At 46.4% G+C, this 15,297-nt stretch overlaps 1 protein-coding gene across 1 annotated transcript; it reads right to left on the bottom strand.

Annotated features, from left to right (window-relative positions):
• Positions 1–3,147: 3,147 nt before the first annotated feature.
• LOC104341821 (fibrinogen-like protein 1) lies at positions 3,148–10,775 on the bottom strand. The gene is made up of 7 exons (XM_009948136.2): positions 10,701–10,775; positions 9,200–9,410; positions 7,925–8,084; positions 6,268–6,365; positions 6,099–6,187; positions 4,390–4,580; positions 3,148–3,337 (listed from the first exon to the last, which is right to left on the bottom strand). The coding sequence occupies exons 1-7, from the start codon at positions 10,773–10,775 to the stop codon at positions 3,148–3,150; spliced, it is 1,014 nt and encodes a 337-aa protein (XP_009946438.1).
• Between the last annotated feature and the right edge of the window lie 4,522 nt (positions 10,776–15,297).

Genomic DNA, 15,297 nt, shown 5'->3' with positions numbered 1-15,297 from the left:
ACACTCAGCATTTGGCCGCCGGAGTCAAACCCTGCCGTTGGAACGGCCTTTTTGATGGGTAACGTTTTGCAGCTGCTGCTGGAGCGCCAGATCCGTCTCGCAGGGTGATGTGAACTGCTTCTTTCCCAGGAGCTGCGCCAGGACGCTGTTGTTGGCGTTGTCGATGTTCAGCCCTTCGGCCCAGCGCAGCATTCGTACGAGCTATGCGTTCCCGTAAGCTGTCAGCTTGAAATGCTGTTTAAAGCATTTGAGAACATGTTCACACTTGAGGACCGATCCAAGGCTAATCAAATGTAACAAGTCTCTAAATTGACTTAAATGAGCTGGAAATCAGACTTCTGAAGCAATTGCTGCTCAGGTTACTTACCGCCCCTGAGCTAGGGTAAATTCTGCTGCGTGGAGCGCTGTGCCCTGAAGCAGTGATCTGTCAGCGTTAGAGCTACAGTGCTACAATAGCTATTTACAGCTTTGGTGAGCCTCTCTCGGCATGGGAGACCCTGGAGAAATGGGAGATCAAATGTGCAGCACAGCAGCATTCAGCAAGCATTTCCCTAACCTTCAGTGAGAATTATTTGAGCTTGGCGGTAGCCCTCAGATCAAACAAATACTCTGCTAGTGGCATTTTACCCTATTAAGATAAAGAGCGTTCTGAAACACTTCCTGGGGTTTGCCGTGGGAGTTGCAGGGTCCTGCGCAAAGCCCTGGACTCCTGCAGCCCCGAGGGGGTTCGCTGCATTGCAGGAGGGCAGAGGAGGGGGAGCCTTGCTCTAAGCCAAACGCTGCTTCCTGCAACCTTGTCTCAATGGCGCGCTGCATTTAGAACAGCTACTGTAATGCATTAGATGGACTTGGGTGCATCTTATATCTCAGACAGCAAGGCAGACCTCTTGTCTCCAACCTTGTCAGATCTTGGTCCCATTTTCTCTCTGAGAGAAAGAAAAAATGTCATTAACATTGATGCTGGCTGAAGGCAGGCCAACTATAATGCCTGCCTTTCCATATTGACACAGGCTTTATACTCTGGGCTTTGCATCACCATCTGCTCACTCACTGGGCAACCGGACTGGGTAGCAGTTGTCTGACTAAGCCCTGTTGACTTTATCTCCGGCTTGATATTCCATTATCAGATGAGTTATCGGCTGCTCAATGAACTGTCAAACCACTAATGCTGTCCGTTTGGGGCTGTAGTTGATTTCCAGCATGCAGAGTTGAGCATGTAATCTTTACCTTGCTTCCCGAGCCCTCTACTGAAGAGTGGGATTGAGCATCACCTGCCAGAAGGCATTAATTTATTTCGCTCACATTTCTTTGTGTCTTCTGCCTAGACAAAAATTGTCCTTGCTGCCCTCAGCATGGCATCAGTGGCCACAGGGTTATAACGTGTGTGTAATGATTCCTTGTATTCCCAACATGTAGATACAACCTTGCACTAGGATTTTACCATAGTAAAATACAGAAGTAGTGATCAGAAATGAAGTTATAAGTGCTGGCTCTTCACAGCCCTTTCTTCACAAGGGCAAACTCATTTCAGAGATGTAGGTGCAAGTTTCATTCCACGTGGGTACGTGCCAAGGCTTGGGAAGAGTGCAGCGGTGCAGTCTTGCCAGGGCACAGGCTTTAGGAGCACGGCTCCCTGGAGTGCTGGCCCACTGTGCGCCAGTGTTCACGTTTGCAGTCACTGGGATGTCTAGGAAGAAGTGAGAATGGGGTTTACCTCTTGACAAAGCAGAGGGACCAAAGCAAGTTTTACACTGAATTTTCACATGTCTCTGCATTGTCTCCAGGACAGCTTGAGCCATGGAAATTAAATTTACCTTGCAGACCCACTCAACTACCCAGGACAGCAAGTGCAAAAGCACGAGAGCCAACACCAAAAAAAATGCATTTCTCATACTATGAGCTTTCTCAAGATTTTAAGCCAAGTTTCTGTTCAAGTTCCTAGGGTTGAAAAAGAGACACAAAGTGTTAAGTCCTACTCAGATAGTTTTATTTCACTCTTTATGGATATACAATACAAATTACAATATCTATGGATCTAAAAGCAATCAAATGTAAAAGAACTATGAAAATGATCGTAATTCAGAAAAAAATAGGCTCATTCTACAACATGGTAGTTAAGTGATTTGCATCAAGCTGATATTGCTGTTCATTTTTAACTGTCGTCATTAACAGCTTGTGGAAAATAAATTTTCAGTATTCCATTTCTTTCTGTCATTTGTGTTGCTCTTTTTTTTCACTCCGACGAGACAATGAAAGAAGCATGCCTTATGGTTCACTTTGCACTTTCTGATTCCCCTTCACTAACTCAAAGTCATCTGGTGAATTACACAAGAATGTACAAATGGATCATGACTACATTTTATGAGCTCCCAAGAATAACCTGTGCTCATCTTCAATTTAGTAAAACCTGCCTAATTTTAATCTGGGGCTTAAGTCTGGCCGGCAGCATTGTCTTTGCATTAATGTGTTGTGGTGTGCTATAGATGTGGATCTGCAGCAGGAGGCTGTTGGCAATGAAATCCAGTGTCCACACTGTCCGTGTTGTGGCGGTTTACTCTGAAGTAGCCTTAATTTGAACGCATGTTAGCAGTTGAAGCACGTCCATCCACTGGTTTGGTTTCACAGACGCCAGGAGTGTTCTGCAACTGAAGTAGGGTGATTGGGGACCGTAGGGAGAGTTGCTGAGAAACATCCTCCTGATCCAGAACAAAGCACTAACAAAGGCACACCAGATGAACTCCAATTCCCCATCACCTTGTTGTTCCTGTTCTTACGTCCTTGTAACTGAAGCGCTGACAGGTAAAATCAAGATGAGAAAGATTTAGCCGTTGAAGAGTACACACAGTTAAAGAACATGCTTGATCATTCAAGGTCCAGAGCTTTTCATGACCACTCTCCAATGAAGTCATGAAAATGCTGAAGAAGAAAACCATCGTTATTCCATGACTGAGATCCATATGTTTTCCATTACATTGTTTGCTGGCTGTGCTCAAGCAATTCGCAACATTAGCTTCAGCTAGAAGAAACAGGTGCCACTCCAGTTATCACAGAACAGGTTTGGCAATCGGCAGCAGTAGAGGGCTGGCTATTAACTTGCAAGATTCTTTTCAGCCTGTACTTTTTTTTCTCGTTCCAAAGCAGCAGGTTTCAGCTGCCCTGACTGTTCTCACCATCTCCACTTTCACTGTCAACGAAGAATGGAGCCCTGATTTTCATGGCTGAGTATTTTAGTGAGTACCACATCCCATGCCACGTAGACCAAACTATGCCATTGTCATGGGATCCCTTGTACCTTCCTGTTCTGTAGTATCGTCCATTGAGGTTTACGGCATGGCACCTTGTAACAATGTAGGAGAGGGGGAAGAAGGAGATGAGATTTAGCGTGGGAAGATATTGCATCATTACAGTGAAGTACGATTTTCACACAACATACATTTAGAAATACCAGGGCGGGATTCGTCAATGGATTCAGACACCCAGATATATCTGTCTGCACTGATCTGGTTATCTGAAGTCCTACAATAGCCTGTGGAGATCTGGTTAATGCATTTAGTGGAACCCAGAGAAGTATGTGGGTCATCCTAAAGTAGACACGCTGGTCAGATAATTCAACCTGTTGACTCCTTCCAGCATATTAACTAGGGATGCGATTCAGTTGCCTAAACAGAGGGGTGTAGTGCCATTTGGTAGGTTCTAGCTCAAGTGAAGGCAGCTATGTGTTGACACCTGAAAATGCACACGTCTTTCAGTCAAGGTAAATCCCACCACTGATGTACATTTGTGTGGCTCCACTGATTTCAGTTTGTACGTGATAAGGGCCTGGTCAAAGAAGAGGCTCATCCTGCACTGAAGCAAAGAAAAACTGAGAGCAGTGTGTCCATGCCCCCGGGCTGGTGAACCCGAGCCCCTACCTGTTGATGTGTGGGGTATGCCCAACTAGCAAACACACCATCAGTTCTGTTAAGGGGTAGCTCACTCCCTAGATGTGCTCTACAATAGGGAAGTGTCCTTTGTACACACTTCACCTTGCAGTGGCTACAATTGTTTTCTTTCCTGGGATATAACCCAAAGCACTTTAAGAAATTTTACTTGGGCTCTTTTCCTTCCAAGTCCTTCCCCCCCATCTATTCTGACACGTTTTCTTGAGGTGAATGCAACTTACCTGTGGTCCAGTTTCTTAAAATGAATGCAACTTACCTGCTTTGCTTCATAATGAAAGAAGCAGATTGCTTTCCTTTGAGGATCTGTAGGTGTGAACATCTTAGATTTGGCTGTGCGAGGTGGCAGGCGCACACAGCAACCTCCAGCTGCTGTAAGGCAGGCAAGTCCTCCTGGCTGTACAGCCTCCCACGCCCTATGCATCCGAGAGGAATCAACTGTTTTCCATACCTGTTAAACCACCATCCACCCTCGTTCTCTGATGCACAGTTGCCTGCCAGGAATCGATCGTGATCCTTGTCAGATGTGGTGAACTGCATCCCTCTGTGAGAGGCTGACCACTGAACTTCAAAATTGCTCCCACCAGACAGAGCGTCGCCAGCGTTACCAGAATAGGTGCCAAACCACAACCTGTAATTGTCCTGCAAGAATATGTGAAACATGTCTTTGATATCAGCACTCTCTGCACTTCCTCCCATTTTTGAGATCAAATTTGCTCTGGCCATTGTATCCTCTGTCAAAGACATGACTGTTGAAGTCAAGGGTGACTTTTGGCCCTGTGCTTTAATGATCCTAGTGTAGATCAATGGGATTTAAACTCCCAGAAGGGATTGCTAATTACTGCTGGTGCTACAAAGGGCTTCAGGCTTTATTGTCTTTCAGTAACCATTTGATACACTGTACAACAAGCTGGAAGGTTCTTCCTAGCTCATCAAGAACAACCTGGCAGAAAACTGTGCCAAGTAGTTGCCTTCATAAACCTATCAGTTGTTCAGCTAGAGTAACTCCTTAGGAATTTCGCTTCTCCAAGAACTAGAAGCCATCTGCTTTCTAGATAAATGGTCCAGTTCTGGTAGGAATACTTAAAAGAACAGTTCCGTTGTGCACAGCTAGCAGATCTAAGAGACATTTGATATGGGATGGATGATTACTTTTTTGATGTGGGCTTTTTCCTGTCATGTTCCACTTTTGTTTATGAAAAATAGCAGTAAGGCATTAAAACTAAGTTATTCAAACTTTTAATAAGAAAACTCTAATTGCAAACTGAACATAATGCATGTATTTCTGGAGCAGTGATGGAACTGCAATGGTCCATGCAATGGAACTCATGTCCTTTGGTATTCAGGCTACTTAATGTGTCGTGTTCAGAAAGGCAAGCCTGCAAAGAACAGCACCTACATTGAGTAGGATGCTGTCTAAAGCTAGAAAGCAAACATGAAAATAGAGGGATGTGTCTGCCTTTGGGCTTTCTGTGTCGGTAGCACTAAATGTAGTGCTGCAGGTACCTCTCTTCAAGATAGGAACTCAAAACTGCTTTTTCAAAACTTTGATTAGAGTTCACTGTTTTCTTTTAAAACAAAGTAGAGAGGGTTTGTTCTGGTGATTGCCTTTTATGTGACATCCTGAAACACTCTCCTAGGAAGCAGGAGAACAGGGTTCAGTTTCCTTACAGAGGTTCAAACTCTTATCTCCTCCCTCACAGAAAACTAACCATGAGGCCGGAGGCAAATGCATGTGGGAATCCCTGTGCCCTGCGGCCAAGAGCTGCCCTCCGTGCAGCAGCAGAGTTAGCAAGAGAGCATGCATGCGTGATCGTAGAACCATAGGATGGTTTGGGTTGGAAGGGACCTTAAAGATCATCTAGTTCTAACCTCCCAGCCATGGCAGGGACAGCTTCCACTAGACCAGGTTGCTCAAAGCCCCATCCAATCCATCACCCGGTGGCTTGGGCAATCAGCAGTTGTGAGGAAGAAGCCCCAGGCTTATGTTGCTGCTTCCAGGGCTCTTTGTCAGTCAGCCAAATCAGAAACTCCAGGGAACCAGCACAGCAAAGTTTTACAGAGCTGCAGTTACAACCCTAATACTGAAGTCTGATGCATACACAGATGCCTCACCCTCATGGACAAAACAAGCAAATCACCACTCTCTCCGTTTCTTACCTGCTCATTTGCAAGCTGGAAATTTTCATAGATTGCGTAACGTCTTTCCCCATGCCAGTCCATCAGGTCAATCTTTAATGAGCTCTCTCCTAAACACAAAGTGGCCTCATGTTAGATGAACTATCTCTTCCAAATTAGAAAGAAATCTGTGGAGGGAAAATACTTGCACCTCTAGCGAGCAGGTCATAGATGTGGTCGTTGCCCAGCCAGTATTCATCATTCTTGCCCTGGAATTTCCCAAATCCCAGTTTGTAATCATCCCATTTCCTGCAGCGAGATACAAATATCAACGTCAGCGTGTGAGGGAATTAGACAGTTTGTGACACTTGGCTATGGTAACAAATAAAACGTCATCTGTATCTCTAGACACTGTTTTCTAAAAGTATCTGATTCATCGCAAGCTGAGCTGAGATTTGTCACTCTGCCTTAGAAGTAAATACAACTCACAGCTTACTTCTCCTGCTAAACCTGTGCACACACATATGCTGGGATCAAACCTTCAAACTGCCAGATGCAGTGCTCGCAGAATGAGGTTGTCAGATGGAAAGGGAAAGCAGCAGCTGTCATATTGGTCTTCAGCAAAGCATCTGATATTGTTCTTCAGCAAGTCGCAATTCAAATGCACTCCTGGCTGGAAATAAATATTGCAGTCTGAAATACACTGCAATCTTGGATGTATGATCTGCTATGGTGAAGAATCAGAAACTGACTAGCAAACGAAAGCTTCCAGATGAAGTTAAAAGGAAAACATTTGGGTTTGCTTTGTGCTTCCGTTTCATTTAAATCTATTTTTGATTCGTTGACCACTCTCGCCTCTGCTTATTTGCAGAATCATTGTTTGGATGTAGCAACTTGTCCTTCAAAGATATATACTTACTTTTCATCAGCATTCTCTGGCTTCATCTTTTTAAGAGAAATCTTCTGCTGTTACTTTCTTCCTATAATTTCATTCTCTTAAAATCTCCTCTGTTATTTATGTATTATCTTTGAGATTCACACATACTTCCTGTGTATCATCATTTTCAGTTTTACTAACCCCGTGTCTATTCCCTCCCTTATGTTGTTATTAGGGCTATTAATTCTGCCTGACCTATATACCAGTTCAATGCTCCTCTTCAGGATGTTTTTCATTCACCTGTGCTGAGAGCTGAACTACCACAGCTAGGTAACTACCACTCTCTGGGCAAGCCAGCTTAAAGGGAGTTGAGGTAGCTTTGCAATGGACTGCACTCACTGCGAGAGGCACTAGACATGCCCTGAAATTGCGTGTGCTGTGATACTGAATTAATCTGCCTGGGGATGTTTCTGCTTTACTGTGCTACCAGAGCATCTCTCCTCCTGGAGATTTCCAGGTGAAAGCCACCCCTCTGGGGTTTTGCATAGAGAAAGGACAATCTGGACCAGTGGTTTGGCATCTTTTTGAATGATCTGAATAAGGAAATAAATGTTACACCATGCTGAACACAATTCCTGATATGAGACCAGATAATATGTTCAACAGGTCTCACTCTATGCACTAGCAGCAGATACACCTGCCAATTTGGAGCTTTTGACAGTCTCCAATAATGATAAAAAAAATATGCAGACATGTACACGCTTACTCAAATGCAGAGAATCTGTGGAAAAGGTGTTATAGGTCCATTTTGAAAATGGCCTCCTGTTACCAATAGATACCACCAGGTCAGATTGTCCTAATGCAAAGTGTTATCATCACTGAAGTCTTGCATTCCCCACTTCTCAAATGTAGGGCTTTGCCAGGCAGCAGGACAGGGCGGGAGCTGGAGGCCTGACTGCAGGTCCTGTTGATGCAACCAGGACGCACCCACCTGTTGAAATTCTCCTTGCCATTACTCCGCCGCTGAATGACAGTCCACCCCCCGCCATCAGACATGTCACAATATGCCAGGAACGGCTCTCGGTCTGCTCTGGGCCTGATCCGGTAGTAGCCATTTTTGGTCTTCTTCCGATTATACACCGCGGAGCAATCTAGGCAGACCGGTATCGGTTTGTTAAATGGGGCAGGGGGGAAGCAAAGGGGTGTGTGCACTCAAGAGAAGGCATTGCTGAGAGGCTGTATGGGACCAGGACACTTGGCCAGCCTGCGTATGGCTCTGCAAGCCCTGCAAAGCCAAAGCAAGTGGTTCAGTAAGGTAGCGGCCATGCTGGTTTGCAAACTGCTGGGCCTGACAAAGGGCCGCAAGGCTTGAGAGCCTTTACAGCTATGCCCTCTGAGGGAGTCGTTCCCAAATCTTTGGTGAGATGTGGGATGGCTGCAGCTCAGCCTGGGCTATAGCATGGGAGCGACACAGGACCGGGACTGGCTCTGTCAGCAAGATCATTTGCAGGGAAGCTAATGTCCACGTGGAAGGTAACCTCAGCTGTACTACAGATTGGACCGGGGCCCAAAATTTATAAAATAAGAGGCTAAGCTCCTGTGACCAGCTCTACCAAGGCTGTACCAGGATAGAGCCTTTCAGGACATCAGTGCTTCACACTTTCAGTGTAATGCCCCTGAAGGATAATATCTTGGCCACAGGCCACAATTCCAGCTATGACCACGTTCTCAAAGCGACACCAAGGAACAGAGTATGCACACCTGCTACTGCGCCGCAGAAGTGATGAGGGAGCCGAGGAACAGGGAGGCTGGGTTCCTCCAAACAGGTTTCAGTGCCTGCAGTTGAGCCAGGCACTCTGGGCCCCCGTAAGTCACTCAGGGGAAACAGGATCTTCAAGATCAAGACCCATCTCTTCCTAAAGCTGATGTCTAAAGCAGGTCTGATGTAAAAACATCTGAGAGGTGCCTGTTCCTCTCTGCACCGGAGTCCCAGGTGAGAAGCCCAGCTGCAGGTGTCTGCCTTGTACCTAGGCAGTAGCTGCCTAAAGCTGGGCCAGCTGACTCTGGCCCCAGGGGATGTCTGCTGGTACCAGGGCCACCAGTCTGCCCTGCTCCTTTCCATGTATATGACTGCGTTTTAAAACACAGTCAACTTTAAAAACTCTAAAACTTTTAACAGAAATAAGATATGACACATGGGACACTGCAGGGAGACACAAACATTGTGGCAAGCTGAAATTTCCACACACACTACTGCAAAATGTACCTTGGTCATAGACTATCAAATTTCCACTGGTTGTGGGTAAAAGCATCTCATGCTGCACGCTCCTGTTGCCTGAGAACAGCCCACTTTTTGTTCTGTGGTAAGTGTTCTCCAGGATGTCCTTCAGTTGCAGTTCATACAAGTAAAGCAAGTCTTGAAGATGATTTAACCTTTGTCTTAATTTATTGTTGTCTAGGAGGCAGATATCTTTTTCCTATGGAGAAAATAAAACAAAAAAACGACGCGTCAGTCAGTGGTAAGAACAAAGAGGCAGAGAAGGAGTATCTGTCTCCTCTTGACCCTAACATGTCACGCTGCCTCTGTGAATCAAGACGATTCAACGGTGGTCTCTTTCTAAGACACACAAATCTTGCACAGCGTGGGCTGTTGAGTTGAACCCCGTGGAAAAGGGTTTTCTACAATGACCTTGCCACTGCTCAGAGCACCCCAGAACATGATCAGATATGCATAAAATTACTTTGGACAAACATAATTCTTCTCTACTCGCATTTAACGAACTCAAAGGGAGTGTTTGCAGACTATGAAAGTGCTCAGGGTAACAAGAGGGGGAAAACTCTGCTCTTGCACTGCATTCAGGCCAAATCAGTAAGGTTCCAGAAACATCTTGTAAAACTGGAGGATAAGAGAGCTGATATTTGGCTGAAAGCAGTGAGCCTACAGTGGTACAACTTCAGAGGTGAATCTGACCCACACTGTCTGGGGCAAACATTTTCAGCAACCATCTAGTCTGTGACTGGTGTTAGTCCATTAAAAACAAAACAGAGCCAAATCTCTTCCAAAACAACCAGGCAAACCTGTGCAATGAGAACCGTTGGCTATTTTCATTCTGAGCAAGCCGGCTGGAGTGATACCAGGTCAGGACCAGTTCTAGGCATAAGCAGAACAAGCAGTTGCCCATGACAGCAGACTCAAGTGCTCAAATGTGGCCTCCCAGCTGCCTCTTCCTTCTCCTAGGCCTGTTGTTTTTCCTCCACAGAGGAGAATTTCCAGGCTGGAGGCACACAGGGACCTGCTGCAGACAGCCCCAAGCTTGCCAAACTCTCCTTGCCAAGCTCTGTACCTCGTTGGGATAGCCCAAGAGAAATTTGCTCATCAGAAGAGTATAGATTGCCTCAGACGATGCCTACCTCCTCTTCCCCTTCTTGCTTATTAAATTGCAATGAGTAAGTGAAGGCAGCTTTCTGTGAGGGAACGGAGTATTTCTTCACTGGCTTTTTTTTTTAAAGGGCTTTTGTTGTTGTTGTTGTTTTTAACTCTTGGCAATGCCTGTCCAGCCACCCAGAGAGCTGCACAGCCCCTAATGCTATGAAAACCCCTGTATTATCAGGACAACAAGAGTGACCTTCCTTTAGCTGCTGGCAGGTGCCTTGTTGCTCAGCTTTTGCAGGTCTCCATCCCTCTTGTGGGGGAGCGCCTATCTCTACCTGACTGGGAATGATAAACAGCTGAGAGGTTGTACGGGCACTAGGTGAAAGATACACACCGAAAACCTGGGTGCAGGTGAGCCGCAGCTGACCAGGAGAAGGAGCAGCAGCAACCAGGGCATCATCACTCTCATTTCTTATCACCTGAAAAGAAGCATTGACAGGCTGCACTGAAGGTTTCTTTAGCTCCTCTCACAACTTAATGACCCCTCACAATCGTGTTTAATTCCCCAGAAGATGCTGCAGGGTTTGTTAAGGAGGTTGCTTGAAACTACAGGCAAGGCAAAATTGGGGAAGAAATGCACGTTAGGGAGAAGCTGAAGCACCAGTGCACCATGCTGACAGGGGGATCGAGGCTTAGGTCCAAGCTCCTGCTTCCCTGGAGAAATAAATAACCTAGCAAGGCTCTCCAGCAGCCTCTACCCCTTCTGCTGAGTGCCCACGCAGACGGGAAGTTACTCAGCAATAACACCTCCTTGGAGCGCTCCTCGCCAAACTGGTTGGCCAAAACCACACAGTCCTCATTCAGTCCAAAGTTAAGAGGAATTTTGTCTCCTGGTTGAGTGAGTGTAGGCATTGCCCCTCCTCAGTCCAAGGAGCAGCCTGTCAGGATGGGGGGCAGGAGTCACACATGGGACAGACTGGGCATGTGACAGTTTTTGCTTGGATTTCAGTGGAAGAGATCTCTGCTGCCGATCTGCCCCAGCACACAGATGGGGCTTCGGTCAGAGAGTCTCAGCTAGAAAAAACACTAACCAACTGCCACTGGGAACATGCAGCTAAACCCGAGTGAGCAGTACAAATTGTTCGCAGTGTGCTTGCATGGTGCTTTAAAAAAAAAAAAAAAAATCAGAAAGAATTTTAAAAATCTGAAAAATAGGCTAAAACCAACTCCCCCGCTTCACATCTGGAAGTGCTGCAGAAACTTGGCTACCCAGCTCTAAGGCTCTGAGCGATGTGCTTTGTTTCAGCTACAGCTCTATTAGCATCCCCGCAGCGGCTGATGCTAGGGCTGCTTCCAGAGCCGGCAAAGCCTGCTGCGACACGGGAGCCGTCTGCCAAGCCAGGCAGGCAGGGCTCAATGCAAGCCGAGGGAAGAAGCACCCCGTGGAAGTCACCTATGAAAGTTGTTGTGCAGGTGGGTGCCCCAGCACGGGGCATTATTTCAGCTTACAGAGAGAAGAGTTCAGCATCACAGCAGGGGACCCCCTGCCTGTGACTGCTGGTGCTGTTCATTCACACTGCCCCGCACCCGTGGCTGAGGTCAGAATCAGGCCCCACGCTGTGCACGTGGGTGGAGGCAAAAAGATGACAGGAAGGATGGTTTGAGCTCCTGAAAACCAGACAGTGCAGACCGGAGGGAAAGCAAACAACTTCATCTATGCCTTTATCAACACATATGAAATGCACATACCTGTAACTCACCTTTCCTTCAGACCTCCTCCTGATAAGTTGATCTCCCTTAAAAGTCAACTGCAAAAGAAAGCGATCATAAACCTGGCTGCATTCCTAGACGTTGATGAGATTTTCCTCTCCAGGTGGCCCACATCAAGGGCGCAGACGAAGAACGTTTCACAGCACTAGGCAGGTCCTCAGAAAAGACACTTGCAATTCCTTGTGTGAAAGAGTTACCCAAACTGTGGGCTATCTGTTGTTACCCAATACTCGTCCTGACGCTTCCCAGTGAGGATACATGACCGTTCAGTTTCTGTCAGCAGTGCTTTCCCAGGGAAAGGGGCTCTGCTGGTTGCATACCATTACCCACCTGATTTGACTAGGAAGCTCGATCAAGACTGACTTCTTTAAGTGTTTATATGAATTACTCGGACTAATGCTCCCTGTGGGAGTTTTATCTCGTATTTAATACTGCCAGGCTCATTTCAGTCAGTCCTGCAAGGTGGAAATAACACAGCTCTTCCGTTCAGCATTCCTTTTGCTATTTAATCTGGTTTATATGTAAAAGCACAGCACAGCTGTAACGCCAAAGGAGCTGCAAATCTGAAGCAAGTGAACATGGGGGTATTAAGCAAGATCTGCTATTCAACTGAAATCTCAGGAGGTTTTCAGTTGTGTAACTCTCCTCTGAGCTGGATGATTAGATTTGCTAGTTAACACAAACAAGAACATCTGTAGAAGAGAGGAAAAAAACCTCCAAACAAACAGATGGGTCCCTCCCTTTACTTTATGGCCAAGGAATTACAGATTACTTTAAAGAAAACAGCAGGGATGTTCCATTTCACTAAGTGGTGGTCAGAAGAGAGCCCGTGGGGACAAAAGACAAGGCATATAAGCCCATAGTAAACTTCTGTGTTACGCTCCAGGAAAGCAGGGCTGTCCAGCTATTACCAAGTACATCGATGATGTTTGTTTCTTAAAAACTGCATTCCTCTTCTCCCACAAGAACCGCTGACCCATTTCACTGCCAGAGTATTACGTGTACAGTGCTTTTCTTCTCACTTGTTCTCTACTCCCAGTTTTAGGCTGGTTTTGGAAGCTGTGGAACTAAATGAGTGAAATGTCTCCTCTCCTCCTTCATGGGTACTCATCCCTTTCTTTCTCCCATTTGGCCAGCAGCTGCAGCCGACAGCAGGGTGCTTGGGTGCCACGCACCTAAGTACAGGGGGGCTGCATGCCATCCCCTGGGGCTTTCATCTACAGCAGCATCTTTTTCTCAGCTGGAGCCAGCCAGCCACTGCTTGAGACACTGCACACCAATTTATGCCCTTGCCTAGATGGCCAACCTCCTCCTCAGCCCATGAGCACCTACTGGTCCTGGGTGGGATGGGCGACGGCCCTGGCTCTGTGGTGGCAGTGTTGGAGTCACAGTGTGGGCAGCATGGTCAGCGCTGTGGCTGTCTGCAGGGCTGTACGGCCCAGGAGCATGGGGCTGCACGGCTCTTAGCTCCTGCTAGTCCCCGGGTAGGAGGGGGCGGTGGAGCTGCAATCCCAGTGGCACTCGTGTGTGTATGTTATGTGACTGCAACTTTGCAGGAGCAGGACTCAAACTCCAGTCATCCTTCAGGGACCCCACACACGCCTCGCAGAGCCAAGACACCTGGAGCACTCTCATGCTCTCTTGAGGACTCCACTAGTGTCAGCCTCACCAATGTCTGCATGTGAAAAACCCAGTCAGCTGGAACTTGTTTCTTGCATACCTGCTTCACAATGAACTTGTTTTCCCAGGCTGGTTGAAGCTTTAGGCGTACCTGAAGCACAAGAGAGGGGCTGCCATGAGGTTGAGTTCACGTAAGGTGGGTCTAGCAGGAGGGTGTGTTCATATACCGCTCCACTGGCCTGGAGATAAAATAATCAAGTAATGTTAAAGAACATGGACACAGTGATCACTGACGTTGTTTCCTCACAGATGTTGAAGTCCCTAGGCAATGGGGCTGTAAATGCTCTGGTTTGTTTTTTTTTTTTTCCTGGAATACACATGCTTCACACATTCTGCAGTGCAAATTCCTGTTTAGTTACTTGGAAGGAGATCAAATTCCCTCTTCTTAAGATACTTGGTGATCTTGTCAGCAAATAATAACTGTTTCATTAACTAAAAAGCTCCCCACCCTGCTCTCCTCCACCCTCCTTTCAGCAGAAGTATGTAGGTGCTGAATAACAGTCATAAAAAACTATTATTCACACATTAAATGCACAGCCAGCACAGCAAGAATGCAAATAATGCTGGATAAACATGAATGAAGAAAGTGGCTGTGACAGCTCTTGATACTGGTGCACTCACGAGGTGCTGGGCTCCCCCAGAAAGAATGGCTCGGGATGGAGGCATGAAGATGACACCTGATGGACATTCACCCTCCCAGCACCCAGTGAAACATCACTGCAGCTGGAAGGCAGCGGTGGCATCTCAAAACTCCCAAGACAAGTTCCTCGTTGTTTGTTTGTTCTTAAAGGGGGAAGGGAAGAAATGAGGTGGGCTGCTTCAGACTCTAGAGGACGGTTTCACAGCAAGAGTCTGACCGCCTACCTGTGCCCTAGGAAAATTCAGAGCCAGCTCCAAGTAAAACAGCTCATTTGCACTGAATCCAGGCGCTTTATGCATTTGCCAATATTTTTATACTTCTTTATCACATCCTACCTTCCACGAAAGTCCTGCTCACTGGGAGAGACTGCGAACCAGGCTCCTTTGCAGGCCCTGCAGGTGTGGAGGTACCAGGGGCCTGCAGGCTCTCCATGTGCGAGCTACTGGGCTGCCAGGTGTACAAAGTTATGTATGAGATCTGAAACAAATACATTTTTTTAAAATCTAACAATAAAGGGTTTCATCAAAAGTGAGATAAATTTAAAAGATCAGGATGACATCAGCCACCATAGTTTCAATATACGAAATAACCGAAACCAGCATATGCGCGTTAAAAGTCTGTGGTTTCTTAGCAAGGAGTAACCACAGAAATCTGTGTACAAAGAAGGAGTAAGGCAGACCGTGAAACATGCTAGATCTGGATGTTTTGATAACGTTCAAAGAGCAAAGGCATAATTCAGTCTAACTAATGAGTCTGCATGCAGCCTATGAGTATCTAATGCGTTGACAAAACAAACGTAATTAGTTTATAAGTTCCTGAGGGCAAGCACAGGTCCAAGCGATCTCATTTACATCAGGAATAGCTGTACCAAAGAGAATTAGTCACAAGGCCAGAGGGAGTA

This window comes from Leptosomus discolor, chromosome 1 (assembly GCF_034619465.1).
Source record: "Leptosomus discolor isolate bLepDis1 chromosome 1, bLepDis1.hap2, whole genome shotgun sequence".
NCBI lineage: Eukaryota > Metazoa > Chordata > Aves > Leptosomiformes > Leptosomidae > Leptosomus > Leptosomus discolor.
Note: the sequence above shows the minus strand (reverse complement) of the source record. Positions and strands in the feature narration are given on the sequence as shown.